General features: G+C 42.9%; 1 protein-coding gene across 1 annotated transcript in view; it reads left to right on the top strand.

Moving 5' to 3' along the window:
- The window catches only part of adgrb2 (adhesion G protein-coupled receptor B2), a 159246-nt gene that overhangs the window by 92925 nt on the left and 50657 nt on the right, over window positions 1–15664 (top strand). Inside the window, exon 17 of the mRNA XM_056583195.1 lies at window positions 4260–4386. Coding sequence (XP_056439170.1) covers window positions 4260–4386 — 127 coding nt within the window. The remainder of the gene's footprint in view (window positions 1–4259; window positions 4387–15664) is intronic.

The following is a 15664-nucleotide window of genomic DNA, read 5'->3' as shown; positions in this document are numbered from 1 at the left end:
AAATAGGATTTTGCATAGAATTGCATTGTTCCATTGGATATATCCAACCAAGTGAATATGTGCACTGTAATTCCTTATAATAGTAAAGTCTGAAAAATAAGTAGTTGTAAAACAGTGCCGTAGCCCCGTGAGAGAGCTGGTGTTCGTATACATGAATAAAAGTTTAGGATGGGAAGTTATCTACAGTAAATTTGGCCCCATCTCTATTAAAAATGCCCAAAAAAAATAAAAAATAAAATAAAGAAAATAAAAGAACAATAATACTTTGTTTACCAAAGTACCCGAGAGAGCCGGATTTCAGTCCGTTATGAAACGCCAGTGGAGGTAAAGTCATTTTCAGGTAACTAATTGACAATAGATAACAAAGGTTATATGACTGCTCTATTGGTAATTGTTGTATAATGTCTTTAGTGTGAAATAACCCATTACATCTGTTTAGGTTCTATAGCAAATCATTTTGTCAACATGGGTGGTCGCAAATGAGGAATTCGACTGCATTTGTAGCAAAATCACTTTATTACACCGTTGTGTTTATTTTCTTTTTTCTTTATTTTAGATTGTTCTACCATCTGATGAGAGCCAGGGAATAAACCCACATTATTATTTTATGTTTATGTTTTGACACACACCTAATCCAGATAGATCTCCTGGCATAATCTGCTGATCTGTTGTACCATCTGTAATTTTCTTGAGAGCAGGGAATGGCTTAAGGGGAAAGTGGAATATAACTACCGTAGACAAGGCTTCAATGGTTGGGGTTCATCCAAAGGTTAATCATGGGTTAGTGAGTGTGGATAATAAGGGAAATTTGTGTAAATAAATGCTGAAAGAATATATATGTAAATATTGCAGCAATGTACACAATATACTCCCGATAGTGTGTTTTTATGCGTGGGTTTTTGTGTGTGGGTGTATGTGTGCCTTGTATATATTTACTGGCTGCTTTTTGCATCTGTCCGTGAAATCATTTGAGCTGTCTGCTCATGCTCCCTTGATCTGACTCCATTCTGGGCTTTTTTTTCGGCAGACTAAATTGATGTTCCACAGGAGAATGTGTAAGCCTCAATTTGACTTAGCCCTCTTAGTTGCCTTTGGTTTTATATACAGAATGCTCTTTAAAGAGAAATAACTGGACAAATTCTTGGCTAAAGGGTTTTGCAAATGCAATCCTCATCCTCAATCAATAGTTGCATGCGCACTGAGTTATGCGTTATATCTCTGTAGCAAGCTATCAACAGTGTTAAATAGGTGCCCGTTTGTTTATTGAAGTTGCCTGCAGAGTTGGTAAACCTCTGATCTGTTTCATAATTGATACAGGTTGTAATGAAGACCCCACATTAATAATACACTATATAACACAAACTAAGCATGCAAGTCAACACTGAACCAATTCCCTGAAATAGATGAATAAATAGACAAATAAATAAATAACAATGACCTATACTTTTTGCCTCAGTCTTTTTGAATAGAATAACATATTTTGTGACCTAAGGTTCCCTCCCTTTACGGTTGAATCGAGATCATTCAGACCAAAGTAGTCAACTTGGCCTTTTGGCTAAACAAAAGCTTGGATCAGATGAAGTTCTTGCAAGCATGGCTGTGAGAAGGTACAGTTCATCAGTACCTTCTCATTCAGCCCTTTATAGTTCTATAATACAAAAGCTCTGCTTTGTGGTCATACGAATGATGGTCATGTGTTTGTGTGATTATGTGTGTGTAAGTATTATTATAAACACTGTCAAGTTCCCTATTTTAGGAATCAAATATAAACTTATCATCCACTAGTTATGGCCTTACCGTTGTATTATGGATGATGGATGTATCCTGTGTGCATGTATCTGAATTTCAACATGCATAAATCCACAAGGACATATTTATTCCTATCTGCGTGGCGGGCATAATGCTCAATGGACTATTATACTGCATTTATGCGTCTTTGTAGACGCAAACACAAACACGTCAATGGGGGATTTTACTTTTTTCGCTCGTAATGAATTAATCTTCAGGGATGTCAGTCACAGGTCAATGTCCAACAGCCGCGAATGAAAATGCAAATCGAATTCTCATTTAAAACCTTTGAACATGTTTAGCTCAGAAGAACCCGAGAGGCGTGCATAGATACGCATTACATGAATGCCGTCTACGTCTGTCATTATGGTGCCATGCTAATTTCATTCATTTATGGATCAATTTACTAGTCTCTAGTTCCTTCTTGAAACCCTGTGCATAACGCAACCACACATTAACACAGAAATTGTACACATTTATCTTATTTTACATATATTCCAAACAACACATTGCTGATTAGCCACTAATTAAATAAACCCCAATTTGCATTTCTATCATCCTTCCGATGCTTATCAATGGCTTCAACACATGCACACGCAGACACATGCCCACACACGCCCACACATGCACACTGCCAGCATGCAGCAGCCTATCAGCTAGCCTACGCAGAGCATCGCTCCATCATGGTGATTCTGTGATTTTTCAGATCTTTAGTCTTTGAAGTGTCGGTAGTTGCCGAACCATCAGAGAACTGCTCTCAAATTGCTGACATTATGACTGAGAGCAATAGGGACTGAGAGATAAGGGAGAGAGAGAGAGAAAGGACGGGGCAGAGAGAGAGAGAGAGAGAGAGAGAGAGAGAGAGAGAGAGAGAGAGAGAGAGAGAGAGAGAGAGAGAGAGAGAGAGAGAGAGAGAGAGAGAGAGAGAGAGAGAGAGAGAGAGAGAGAGAGAGGGGGTTTATGAGTGTGTGTTTGCACGTGTGTGAGTATGTGCTCCGCATGTGTTTGTTTTGTCTTTTAATATTTCCTGTTAAGTCTATATAAGATGACAGATATTCAAATGGTCGTTTCATGCTGTACTCATAAACCGAATTTGCCGATAATGATGTTGACATGTGAGCAATTACATAAAGAGGTCTCTGCTCTTGAAATGTCACGCAGAAGAAATAAGTCTGGTGTCGCTGTGACACACAAACCGAACAAATAGATGTACAGAAACATTGCCTTCTGGGTACTATGAATATTCCACTTGCTTGAATGATTTGGAGGGATTTACATTCGTATGCAAATTCCTAATGGTGTGAAGTGCTAGCGTGAGGGGAAATGCGAGCTATTTCAAGCTAATATTTTGAGACGGGGTGGGGACCTTTATTAAGGCGTGTTATCATTCGATCGTTTGTCAAACGATGAATCGGTGCAAAAGCCTGACAAAGAAAGAAGATATAGCAATGCAACAATAAACAAAAATACCCTCATGCCTCTGCAATATTTTTTTGTAATAGTGAGCTACTCTAGCCGTAAGCGCATTTTCTTGAGAACAGTCAATTAATGACAGCAAGCGGCTCCATGGAAGTGTTTGTTACTGTAGAATACAACAAGTACCCAACTCATTGGGCTCATTTCATTCATTCATTAATCAATCAATCGATTGGAACACTGATTCATTCACTGGCATTCAGAACACATCATTGATTCTGGATATAAAGTCACCCACTACTCCAACTGACCTTTTAATCTCTGGACCAACCACCGCCTGTTGCGACGGCCGCTCCCCACCTCACAGACTGCCCCATAACAGGTTCACAAAGGGGCTTGGAGGGAGGTTAACGCTGAGGCTAATGTGTAGCGTGTGGAGCCAATGTAATTAGTCTGAGTTAAAGACCGCTGTCCCATCGATCGGCCTTCGCACTCGTCCCTCTATTAGAGTGCTTGGAGGGAAATGCTTTCTCTCTTCCATGGCCAGATCAAATGTGCATTTCACTCGCTAGGATGGACAAAAGTATTTTCTTTGTTTAACTCCCACGCACAGCCAACGTACGAGTACAGAACTGGACATGCATGCATACTGCTTCCCTGTTCTCTGCTTCAGTCTGGTTCTTTGAATGCATTTCACTAAATGCCAAGTCTTTTTTATTTTTTATTTCTTGAAGCATCATATTCTGGAAAATTCAGAGTTTCGGAAGAATGAAGAGGGTTTATCATGTGTCAAAGCTTTTGGCAGCGGGCTAAACAGCCATTCATCTGTGGGAAGAGATGTTGTATGTGTTGCAGAGGACATCAATGTCCACTTCAAGTTAGACTGCATAAATACATCAGAGTGTAAAAGCCATTGCCGTTAAATTGTGTGTGTGTGTGTGTGTGTGCGTGCATGCGCTAGCGTGTTGGTGTTCATGTGTGTGTTGTGTTTTGGGTGCACACTCAACGCAATGATTGTCAGACTCACCACTCCCCATTGTTTGTCCCACCTCCAGGGAAGCCGGAGCAGAAAACTGGGGCACAGAAGGCTGCCAAACGCTCACTTCAACCGCCGTCCACACCAAATGTCTGTGCAGCAGGATATCCACCTACGCCGTGTTAGCACAGCAAGCTAAAGACCCGGTGAGTTGCGACTGCCAAAGCGGCCATTTTTCCATGGGACCGGGGCTAATTGTCTAAAGCGCTAACGTGACCAAGCTTCTCAGGTCACTGGGGACGTGTTAGCAGTGGAGTGCGATGGGCTGACCAGGCTCAGTATCTGGCAAGCATTGTTTTTGTGTTGTGAAATGACAGCTTTGAAACGGGTGTGTTATTGGTTGTGTATTTTGCTTGGTTCAAAGTGTTGTCTGGGTTTCTGTATCAACAGAGGGATGCTACCTGTTTGTCAGATGCTTGAGTACCCTGCTGGTGATGGTTGTTTGGGCCAATAGCAAATCAGTTGATTAGCAATTGTTTCCAAGCAAAGAAAGTGGCAACTTTTTTGTGGTTTGTTTATGTTCATACATAGTTGTGTTTGCATTTATTTCCATATCCATATCAGACATCGATAAAGGGAAAGAAATATCCATCCAGGTTTCATAAAAAATCGAATACAAGGGCAAGAGATTTACTTGTGCATGTGTGTGCGACTGCGTGTGCGTGTACGGGGCATGGCCTGTGCCCGCCATAAATCATTTTCACTGGCTCCTGGTGTTTCCGCAGCATGATTAAAGCATGCTTTTAGTGCGCTTCAGGTTAATGCCTGGCCCCTGATGCCTCCATTGACCCATTCATACTGTGTGCCGCTAATGGGCAAATGTTGTGTTTGTTTTGGTTTGGTTTTTTGTTCTTGCTATTGTAGTGTTCCATTTTGCACCCGGGCACCCATCACCACAACTCCCTTCCCCACATGACCACCAGCCGACCCCTCCGTCAATCACGGTCAACCATCGTACAACCCCACCACCTCCACCACCACCATCATCCCACCCTCTGGTGTTCATACAGCTTCCAAGCTCAGCTCATTTGCAACTCACCCCCTATGCGTTTTCAATCCTCTATCCAGAACCCTCCGGCCCCTTCCCTGAGTCTGCTCTCTCCACTCAATCGGTCTTATTTACCCAAGCACCAAGTATCGCAGTTGTTTCCACAGGCGCCGACAGGTTAAGGAATACGTAGGGATGGATTGACAGGACAACTGGTCTGTTACTTGCCTGTATGTTGTGGAGGAGATTGGACCGTGGCAACGGTGGTAAGGGGAGGGGAGGGGAGGGAAAGGCTGCGGTCCGCTGTTTAATGATGGAGGTTACAGAAGTGAGGCGGAGGAAAAGGACAGAAGGCATGGTGACATGTTATACCAGCGAAGGCTGCCAGTAGGTGTTGTATGATCCAGGCAGAGGAGTGTGTCGAGTGGGCTATACTGGATAAGGAAACAAATTCATTTTTTGGAATTATTTAATCGCCTTCATTAATTGTTTTCATTCCCACTTGCTTTATTCTCTCTCGTTCACTGTTGGCTACAAGGTGCGGTGGCTGTAAAATAAGAACTAACAGTGGTGAAATATTGGGTTGGGAAACAGAGAGTTGGTTCGGTGCTGACGTTGCTTTATCCCTTCTCCATGCCTGAGGTCGGAAGCCCATTCTCACTGCAACAGACAGAAGGCAAAGAAGAAAAAGGCAACAATGCATCGGAAAAATAATAATCACTTTCAGCCTTTACTGTTCGATATCCCATGCTGTTATTTATTATTTCGTAGTGACATAGTGACCTCCATGTTTTGCCACTTATGTCATTTTTGGTTTTGCCCAGCCGATAGAAAATTTCAAAGTGGGAATCATTCAGCCCATTGCCCCTTTAAAGGTTGGGTATGGGATTTGCGAAACGCTAGCAGATTTTGAAAACACACATACATAAACTCAAATGGTCCTACCCCCTCTCCTTCAACGCTGACTCTGACTCCACCCATTCCAAGTACATGGACCGGCAATCATGCACGAGCGAACAGATGCGCATGAGCGAGCCATTAGCTAGTTAGCTAGCTCCAGTAGCTACCGCAGGATATCAACACAGAAGCTTGCTCTGGGTCACGAGCTTTGAGTACGTGCACGAAGGGGTCGCGCGGGGATCGGGGGAGGGGAGTGCAATACGACCGTTTGATTGACGTACTTACTGTCCAATGCCACTCGGTGGGTCTGGAAATCATTGGCTGGAGTTTTTCGAGCCCTGCCCGTTCCACAGATGATTGACTTGTTTAATTTTCATGTCAGTACTTCTAACTCAGTGGCTATAAGTGGGTTATGATAAGGATTTCAAGTATTTTTGCAGAAAAATTGCCAAAAAAGAGAATTCCATACCCAACCTTTAAGATAAGTGTGTGTGTGTTTGTGTGTATGTGAGTGACAGGGCCCAAGGCTCACCAAAGTTCTCTTGGAGGCTACGGCCCCTCATCCAATCAGATGCTGCTGCCACTGAGGTATAAAGGAGCTCCTAAGGATGAGAGGGAGGGAGAAAGAAGGATTGAAAGAGAGAGCTGGTGTGTGTGTGTGTGTGTGTGTGTGTGTGTGTGTGTGTGTGTGTGTGTGTGTGTGTGTGTGTGTGTGTGTGTGTGTGTGTGTGTGTGTGTGTGTGTGTCTTTTTGGGGGGGGGGGGGGCCTTAATACATATATGAAATCACTCAAGTGAGGGCGAGACAAACACAATGATGCCGACATGCTCGCGTGATCTCAATGCCACACACTTTGTGTACGCACACACACGAGCGAAGATGTCTGCCTGTGGACACAGGCACAAACACAGACACACAGGCACACAAAGGCACCCACGCACGCACTCCGTTTCATGGAGCAGATCCAGGCTGTGGTGCTGGGGGGGAGCAGTGCTGAGTGTCTGCAGCCCGGCTCCAGCAGCTTATCCCAGGGCATGGTGCTGGGGGTGGAAGGGGGGGGGGGGGGGGGGGGGATTAACCTCCATGTTTAATAGAAAAGGGAGGAAGGGATGGAGTCAGAGGCAGAGAGGGAAGAAGAGAGTGAGAGTGAGGGAGAGAGAGATGGTGGGATTTAAAAGTCACCGCTGCCATTACAGGCCGTTTACAGTAGAGCGAAGGATAGCCAGCTAATCCTGTTTACTCCCAGGGCGCCTGTGTGTGTGTGTGTGTGTGTGTGTGTGTGTGTGTGTGTGTGTGTGTGTGTGTGCCAACTTTAGACCCATAGAAGAAGAAGTTCCTAGAGAGAGAGAGAGAGAGAGAGAGAGAGAGAGAGAGAGAGAGAGAGAGAGAGAGAGAGAGAGAGAGAGAGAGAGAGAGAGAGAGAGAGAGAGAGAGAGAGAGAGAGAGAGAGAGAGAGAGAGAGAGAGAATCAGATAGAGATAGGATAGAGAACGGGCCTGAGCGAGAGTGAGAGTTAGGGACTGACAGGTAGCCGGATTTCTACAGAGTTCATAATAAAGCCGTCTCATGGCGCTTAAAAGATTCCCGACCATGTGGAATAAAACAAAGCCTTTGGATATTTTCAGAATGTCACAGTGAAGGTAATATCCAAGAGATCTTTTACCAATGTCACCCCGTTTTAACGAGTACGGGGTGGCGCCTGCGTACCGTCAGTATGTTCTAGTTACAACACCATGCGTTTCCAATCTCCTGCTTCTGTCTGATGACGCTAAGGCACGCCGTTCAAACCGGGGCACATGTGTTTGGTGTTGTTCTTTTCACGGAGAAGGTCAATTTGTTTTACTTTAAGTGCTTCTCTTAAGACCAGTTTATTATCGTTGCCTAGCGACGGCAGGAACTCTGTCTGTCGTAGTGCAAAACCACCCGTTTCCGTTTTCACCTCTACGCTTGGCTTTTGTGTAACAGAGTGGTGAGCACAGATCACTACACACAGTCTGAGGCCTATTAACCCAATGTTGAGCTGCTATAGACATGGCGTTTGAACTTTGAATAACATGCGCGGGCGGAGGTTTTGTGTATGTGTTTGTGTCTTTGTGCATGTTTGTGTGAATAGGGTTGCATAATGGTGGATCTATGTAGCTAAGTTTAGGCAGGATTTCAAAGGGTGTCTTTATGTCTTGTTTGCTACATTTCATAAGTTTGTTTGTTGTCTGTGTGAGTGCGTGTGTGCGTCTGTGCTCTCACAAGTGTGTGTGTTTGTGTGTTTGCGTATCTGTGTGTGTGACAATCGCTCAATGTCTCTTTATGTATTTTATTTCCTGTTGAAGGTACTGTTGTTCCGTTGACGATCACATACAGGAAACGGGAAGCCCTGGTTGTGCTTCTTCTCAAATACGTGGTATTTGATTTAATTAAGTTAATCTTCTATACACTATTTTTTTACGTCAGGTGAATAATTTAATTCTTGCTTCCAGTCTTTTGGAGACAGTCCTACATATTATTTTGCTAGACAGCTCATTGCTGTAATTTCAGTAATTTTGGTAATGAAATATAATAGTGCTTGTGCTATGTCATTAAACTTATTTGAGGAGTTTTAAGGCAACACAATTATAACCTTGATCATTCTTACATTAGTAGCCCTATAATAAATGGTCCTTACACTAATATTTAAGTATTTTTTTCTCTTTAGGTTGACTGGTATCTGCTCCAGGATCATAAACCCCATTTTTTAATTATTATAATTGAGTTATATTAGATTTCAATCTGCAGTGATTACTTTACGCCAATGTTTTATGAATCCCCATCACAGAGATATAGACAGATTGGTCGTTGTTGAGTTTCATGCCAATATACTCTGCTCATAAGAATCACTAGTCTGCTCACCAAGGCTGTATTAAAACCACTAGATGAGTTTTTGACATGTGATGGGAACATGTCAAATGTTCCCAGAATCGTCATGATGTCGTCATTCATAGTTGCGCCTCATACCAAGGTAAACGCTAGCTCCTCCTCTGTTGCTGTTTCATGGACTCAAGGCAGATTATCAGAATGGACCATGGACATATCATAAGGTGCGTTTCCATCCCCCTGATTTTATGCGAACTTTGAAGTATCGAATCAGTAAACGGTAAACCAAAATTCGCATCAAAATCCTCTAATTCGCAAAAAATCAGTAATCAGTAAACCAAAATTCGCATCAAAATCCTCTAATTCGCAAAAAAGTTTATCCGCTCGCTTGAGGTGGTTTTTGAGAAATGCGAAAGAGAGTAAATTCGCAAAATGGGAGATGGAAACACACTTTTCGAAACAGCTGTGACGTAGCGAACTTTGAACACACAGGACTGACAGTCTTTCAGATTTCCGCATAACGACCGGCCATAGCAACCCTGCCGACATCAAGGTGTAACGTCATCACCCTATTGTGCTCTCCCATACGTAAGGCACTCGACGTTGTCCTCGTATTTCCCTTGCTACCGCTGTGTACATTATAATTTCTCTATTTCTTCGTCTACGGATGGAAGTTAAAATATATAGCCAATGATAACTTCACTGAAAGAACAGTTATGACTTGCCCAAGGAAAACCAATTGCTGCTGAATTACTCTCTCCATGTTTGTTGTTAATCTCTTCTCTATTGGCGGACTAACCGCTTTTTGATACATTTGTTACAGCTTTTCTGCTTCTACCATTTATTACAGCTAATTCAAATTACTTTTTTGCGAACTTTCTAAAGATTTGCATCACCTTTTAGATGGAAACGCAGCTATTGAATGGACGCCGGATTCCAAAATGGCGCTCATTCATTCCTATGTAAACTGCTCAATGGCGCAGGGCAACCTCAAGGAGAGATATGCTTCCCCATCATGGGAGCCTAGCCACGCCCTTGTTCATGACATATGGGTTGCAGAAATATTCTTGTTTTTTAGTATTGTTAGCATTGTAGCATCATAAGCGAGAGGTCAGAGCAATCGCAGTCGCATTGTTTACCGACCATGGAAGTATAAGTTAACTTCATAAATATGAAAGATGGCTCAATATAACATTTAAAACCAACAGCATAGTAAATGTATGTTGGCCTTGAAAATAATACATTTCAATGTTATTGCTTAAGAAACAGATTCCATCCAACTATTTACGAAAAATGCTATCAATAATTTATATACAAGGTATACGAGGTTGGAGTAGCCTACCCACATAAATATTGTAATAGGCCTACACCAACATTGTTAACTGTCATACATAGCTAAACAAGCAATTGAAAAATTAAACACTAACACAACTGAAATGTTTATTTGGATAAATGGATCCATAAATGGTGAATAGCAATGATCGCAAGCAGAGGAACGTGAGAGTCATTGAGCAGCAGCTGAACCAGTCTAAAAATCCCTTTTTCACTCAAACACTTTTAGTGATAAAAAGTCACCACAGTGACTAAAAACCATCAACGTCATTCATGTTAAGTTTAAGGAAAAACCTCAGACACGAGAAGTTAACGGAGCCGTGCACTAGGCCCTCTCGAATGCCGGGCCGAAACAACATTTGTTTCACTACGACTCCTTTCAGCTGCCCACCCCTCCTCCAGCAAAAAATAATAGCATAAAACGGCTAATAAAACGCCTGAGGTGGCGTTTTGAGAAGAGAAAACTTAAAAGTTTATAGTACATGGCATAAAGATAATTATGAGCCTTTGATTGATATCCAGTCATTTTTTGCGGAGACACATTCCTGTTCCCCACTTGTATTGGAGTGAACGGAGATATCTACTTCTGAGCCCCTTGAATTGAGGGATCCGTCCACAGCCCGCTTAAACAGCTGCAATACCAGGCTTGGCCGCTGAGCACTGGTGGATTGCGGAAGTATGCACTGTTCCTGGGGGCTTGGGATGGACATGAACCTAGGACTCCCTCCGAAGTAATTGACCAGGTTACCAGGGAAAGAGAGAGAGAGAGAGAGAGAGAGAGAGAATAACATACAATCAAACACACACAATCACACCCACGCACGCATGCACCCACACAAACACACAGAAAACAATTGTAAGAAGAGTAGAAGAAAATAAAAAACATGAAAATGTGCTTGCTGTTCCTAGACATGTGATCCACAGTTATACGGTTTAACTTGGCCTCAAAGTGTTACTGGGAAAGGCTTTTTCCAGATAAGGTAAATTGCCTTGTACCGTGCATGAGTATGATTTCCCCCCATCTCATGTCCCCTGCCACTCAGATTTGACGTTAATAATGTTGTGAGATTGTTGAGATTCGACAGAAGAAGACGAATAGTGCAATTGCATCATCATCTACGCAACATTTGTTGCTCCCGTGTGGAAAAATGAACTACTCCTGGAGTCTTCTAGTGGAGTCAATCTCCATCTCCATTCCTACTCTTATTGATACTTTGGAGACAATGTCAAGAACCACCTTTTCGCTCACATTCCTTATCCTATATGTCCGTGCAGATTCGGGCCATCACTATAAAGCAGTCCCGTGTTTTGGTGCAGTAGCTTTCACCATGAACCGTACCCAGAGTACACATGAACCTGTAATTGAGACCACCTTTTCAACTAGACCGAGCCATATGAAAAGAAGCTCACACTAATCACAACAATACTCGACTTGATGTGTCTGTGACAGCCTTTGAAAAATAAAACAATAATCATTTGAGACAATGCAGAACGCAACAGGAGTGATGGAATTAATAACTGCGCCTCCTGTTGACATTTTGGATAGCGGCTCGTCCGCGTTGTTGTCTGGGTCCAGCCCGTGTTTGGGCACACTCAAACATGTCTGTTTGCACAACGGACGTTAAATGTGTTGGGTAACTCTTGTTAAGTGGTACTTTATTTTTCAAACGTTGTTTGCTTTACAAAAGTCGATGTATTGGTCAAATGTTACGGCAATGAGTCGGATGCATCCGTCTCTTATGTACTAATTCTGAAACATGACCATTTCCATGCAGTTTGCCATTTAAACACACACACACACACACACACACACACACACACACACACACACACACACACACACACACACACACACACACACACACACACACACACACACACACACACACACACACACACACAATGTACATGCACAGGTTGTTAATAGCTATAATCTAACTACATTGAGGTAGACCCAATCCTATAATGCTTTAAAGAGTTTTTGAAGGAGCATTTCTACAATGGTCTCAGCATATAAATTCCCTAGTATTTTTTTATTTAGCAGAGACCTTATTCAAAGCAGCTTTAAGTATATTAGTTTGGGTAAGGCTGTGGATCTAGGGGCTGAGAGACACCCTAAACACGACCCTATCCTGCCCCTGTTCTTTACTAAAGAGCCAAGTTCAATTCAATCTTTGTTTCCTTCTTTCGATTGTTTTGTTTATGTTTCAAAAGGCAGGAAAAGTTCATCTCTGACATTGTGCATGAACTTTTGCTATCTGAGTGGCTCGCTGCGGCTGCACTTCCATGGGGGACGCTAGCTTCTGAGCAAGAGGTCGGAGTGGAGCAATGCACCGACAACCCTCTCAGACAGGCGAGAACCCTCGGCTGTGCCGCCAGCCACTGAGATTAATAAATGATAGGAAGGACGGAAAGAGAGACACACACACAGACAGGCACGCAGCCAGGCAGGCAGGCAGGCAGATACAGACAACCGACACTGACATAAAGGTACACACAAATCCAACAGCTTTACGTATGAAAAGATGGACAGAGATAGATTGATTCATGGATGGATGGATGTTTAGATGGATAAATGTACGGATAGATGTATGGATGTTTAGATATATATTTATGGATAGAGAAATAGATGAATATATACATGGATTGAGAGATGGATGGATGGATAGATAGATAGATAGATAGATAGATAGATAGATAGATAGATAGATAGATAGATAGATAGATAGATAGATAGATAGGGGTGTGTGTAGGAGTTCCAGTGCAGAGCGGATAAGTAGGCTAAACTTCCCATGCTGAAAATAGCTGTCTTACCAATCACATGATAACCCAGCATACCCATGGGAGCCTGGTTACACACAGCCAAACCAACCCTGTTTAATCTACTCCTGTGATGCACACACAGAGTACATACTTCAATCCATGCAGCGCACATAAAACATGGGTACAAGCACATCCACACACACACACACCAAAACATCCGCTGCAATCTATTCCCTTTACAAGATAATAAATCCACCCTTTTCAGTCTTGATATGGACTAGCATTACTGTTCAGCCATGTTTATTTTTAATCCAGCTCCTATCCTTCCATTATAATGGATACAATACCATCGATACAGATCCAGGTGTTCCACCAGAATATAATGCATCAATACATGGTAACACTTTACTATTAGGGTACATTAATTTACCAATATCTAACATTAGTCAATGCAGTCATACGCATTAACTAACAATTCATTAACAGAGAATCAACAGTTAACCCATGGTCTAGTAAGCATTAATGATGGTTAATAAATGTAGCCTTATTGTAAAAATGTTAGCCTCAATATTACATTGGCCATGTTTATTCTTCTATCCAATGAATATACTGAACCTCTGTAGAAAATGTTCCAAAGGCCCTTTGGGGAAACTGGACTGGGATATAGGAACTGGTCTGATCCCTTCTCGTTGTTCCTCTTGTCCGACGATTCTAATGAAATGCGCCTAGCACCAGCGGTCATCCATAAAGTCTTAGAAGCATGCGAGAGCACTGATATTGGATCTGCCCTCATCCACACATTGGCCTGCACCTCATGCATGTTGGGCGTTTGATCTCTCCGACTGAGAAACCGTGTCCTGATGTGTTCTTTGAATTTAAAAGCATAGAAGATAGCCCAACAACTCTGGTTTTCTGTTCGGAAAGCCTCTGGCACAATGGAAATGCTTTTCATGTTTGCATCCGTCTCTCCACTGCTCTTTCCCTCTCTCTCTCCTCCTCATCTCGTTCCATTTTTCACTCTCCTCTCAAGCGCTCTCCCTCCTTCTCTCTTTTTCATTCCTCTATCCAATCTCTCCCCCCTCGCTCTCTTCCCTCACTTCCCCCTCCTCTCTCTATTCCCCTCTTTCCCTTTCCCTCTCTTTTTAGACCTCTCTCCATCTCTGTTTCCATCTCATGAGGTGGGTGTTTGTGTGTGTGTCGGTGTCAGTGTGTGTGCGTGTGTGTGTGCGTGTTTCCACTCCCTTCTGAAGAAATTGCCTTCAATGATGGCCTGTGGAAAATCACTGAAAGGAATGCTTTGACTCTCACCCTCTCTCTATCCATCTCGTTCTCTCTCACTCTATCTCAATCTCCCACTTCCTGTCTCACTATCTCTGTCTTTCTCTACCGCTTGTCTCTCACTCTCTCTGTCCCTCTCTCTCTCTCTCTCTCTCTCTCTCTCTCTCTCTCTCTCTCTCCCCCTCATCTCTAAATCTGCTTGCAAGCATGTTGACGCACACACACATACTGACACACATACACACTCCCACTTAGAAATGAGTGTACCGCTCACTACTGGGTGTACATAGCGTACATGGCATGTTAGAAGACTTGCCAATGTGTTTAGTCCACTATGAATCATCTTGTTGGAATAAGAATTGAAAGGCCTCATCAGCCCAGGAGGTAAATGGAGCTAAATTGTGTGATCTTAAAAACATTAAAGCAACCACATGTAACTCATTTGAGATCAGGGCACCGTTAATTTCTCGACACCTTTTTTTATTTTTGTTGACGATTCATCAGCTCAAAAGAAATACTTGAGGAGGGGGTCCAGAAGGGCAGTTTTGTGTAACATCATGTCCCGAATGTTATGTGACTATTTTTTTAATCTACATAACACACACTGAAATTGTACAAACATGGTTCCCTGGGCACTGGGCATTAATAGTTTATGTTTCCAAGAGGAACGATCAAGTCTTTCAAATACTGTTCTATTTATATGCTGTTTTTCTTTTTCTATGCGTGCCTGTGTCGGGCCTAGGCTTGGTGAATGAGTTGCCATGCAGGAATGTTATTGAGAGGTATATGATACTGTATGATGCCATGGCACGCTTTCTTGAGATACTGTGAATTGCTTCCATTTTGATCACAGTTAAAGGTTGGGTACGCGATTTGCGAAACGCCAGCAGATTTTGAAAATACACAACTCAAATGGTCCTACCCCCTCTCCTTCAACGCTGACTCTGACTCCACCCATTCCAAGTACCTGGACGCGCAATCATGCACGAGCGCGAACAGAGATGCGCGAGAGCGAGCCAGGCTAGCGTAGGTTTTCGTTTAACAACATGGCACTACATTCAGCTGTAAATTGCACCCAGTACCGCGGGAAGTAGGGGTTTTGGGGGTGCTGCAACACCCCCTGTCCGAGGCCCTGTCTTATCACAGAAAACGATCATTTCTAAAAACGCCGGCCAAAGTGGAGATTTCTGAAAACGCCGGTTATGTGTTGTCGTATCAACGGGGAGAAACGGGATTTTAGGTTCTGAAGCGTCACATTATGCACCAGGAAATGCTTAACGTCATGTGAGCGTCCGCTGTACCGTATTGGTCCGAAT

The sequence above is a fragment of the Gadus chalcogrammus genome, chromosome 22 (genome assembly GCF_026213295.1).
Source record: "Gadus chalcogrammus isolate NIFS_2021 chromosome 22, NIFS_Gcha_1.0, whole genome shotgun sequence".
Lineage (NCBI taxonomy): Eukaryota > Metazoa > Chordata > Actinopteri > Gadiformes > Gadidae > Gadus > Gadus chalcogrammus.
This window is presented reverse-complemented; position numbering and strand designations above follow the sequence as displayed.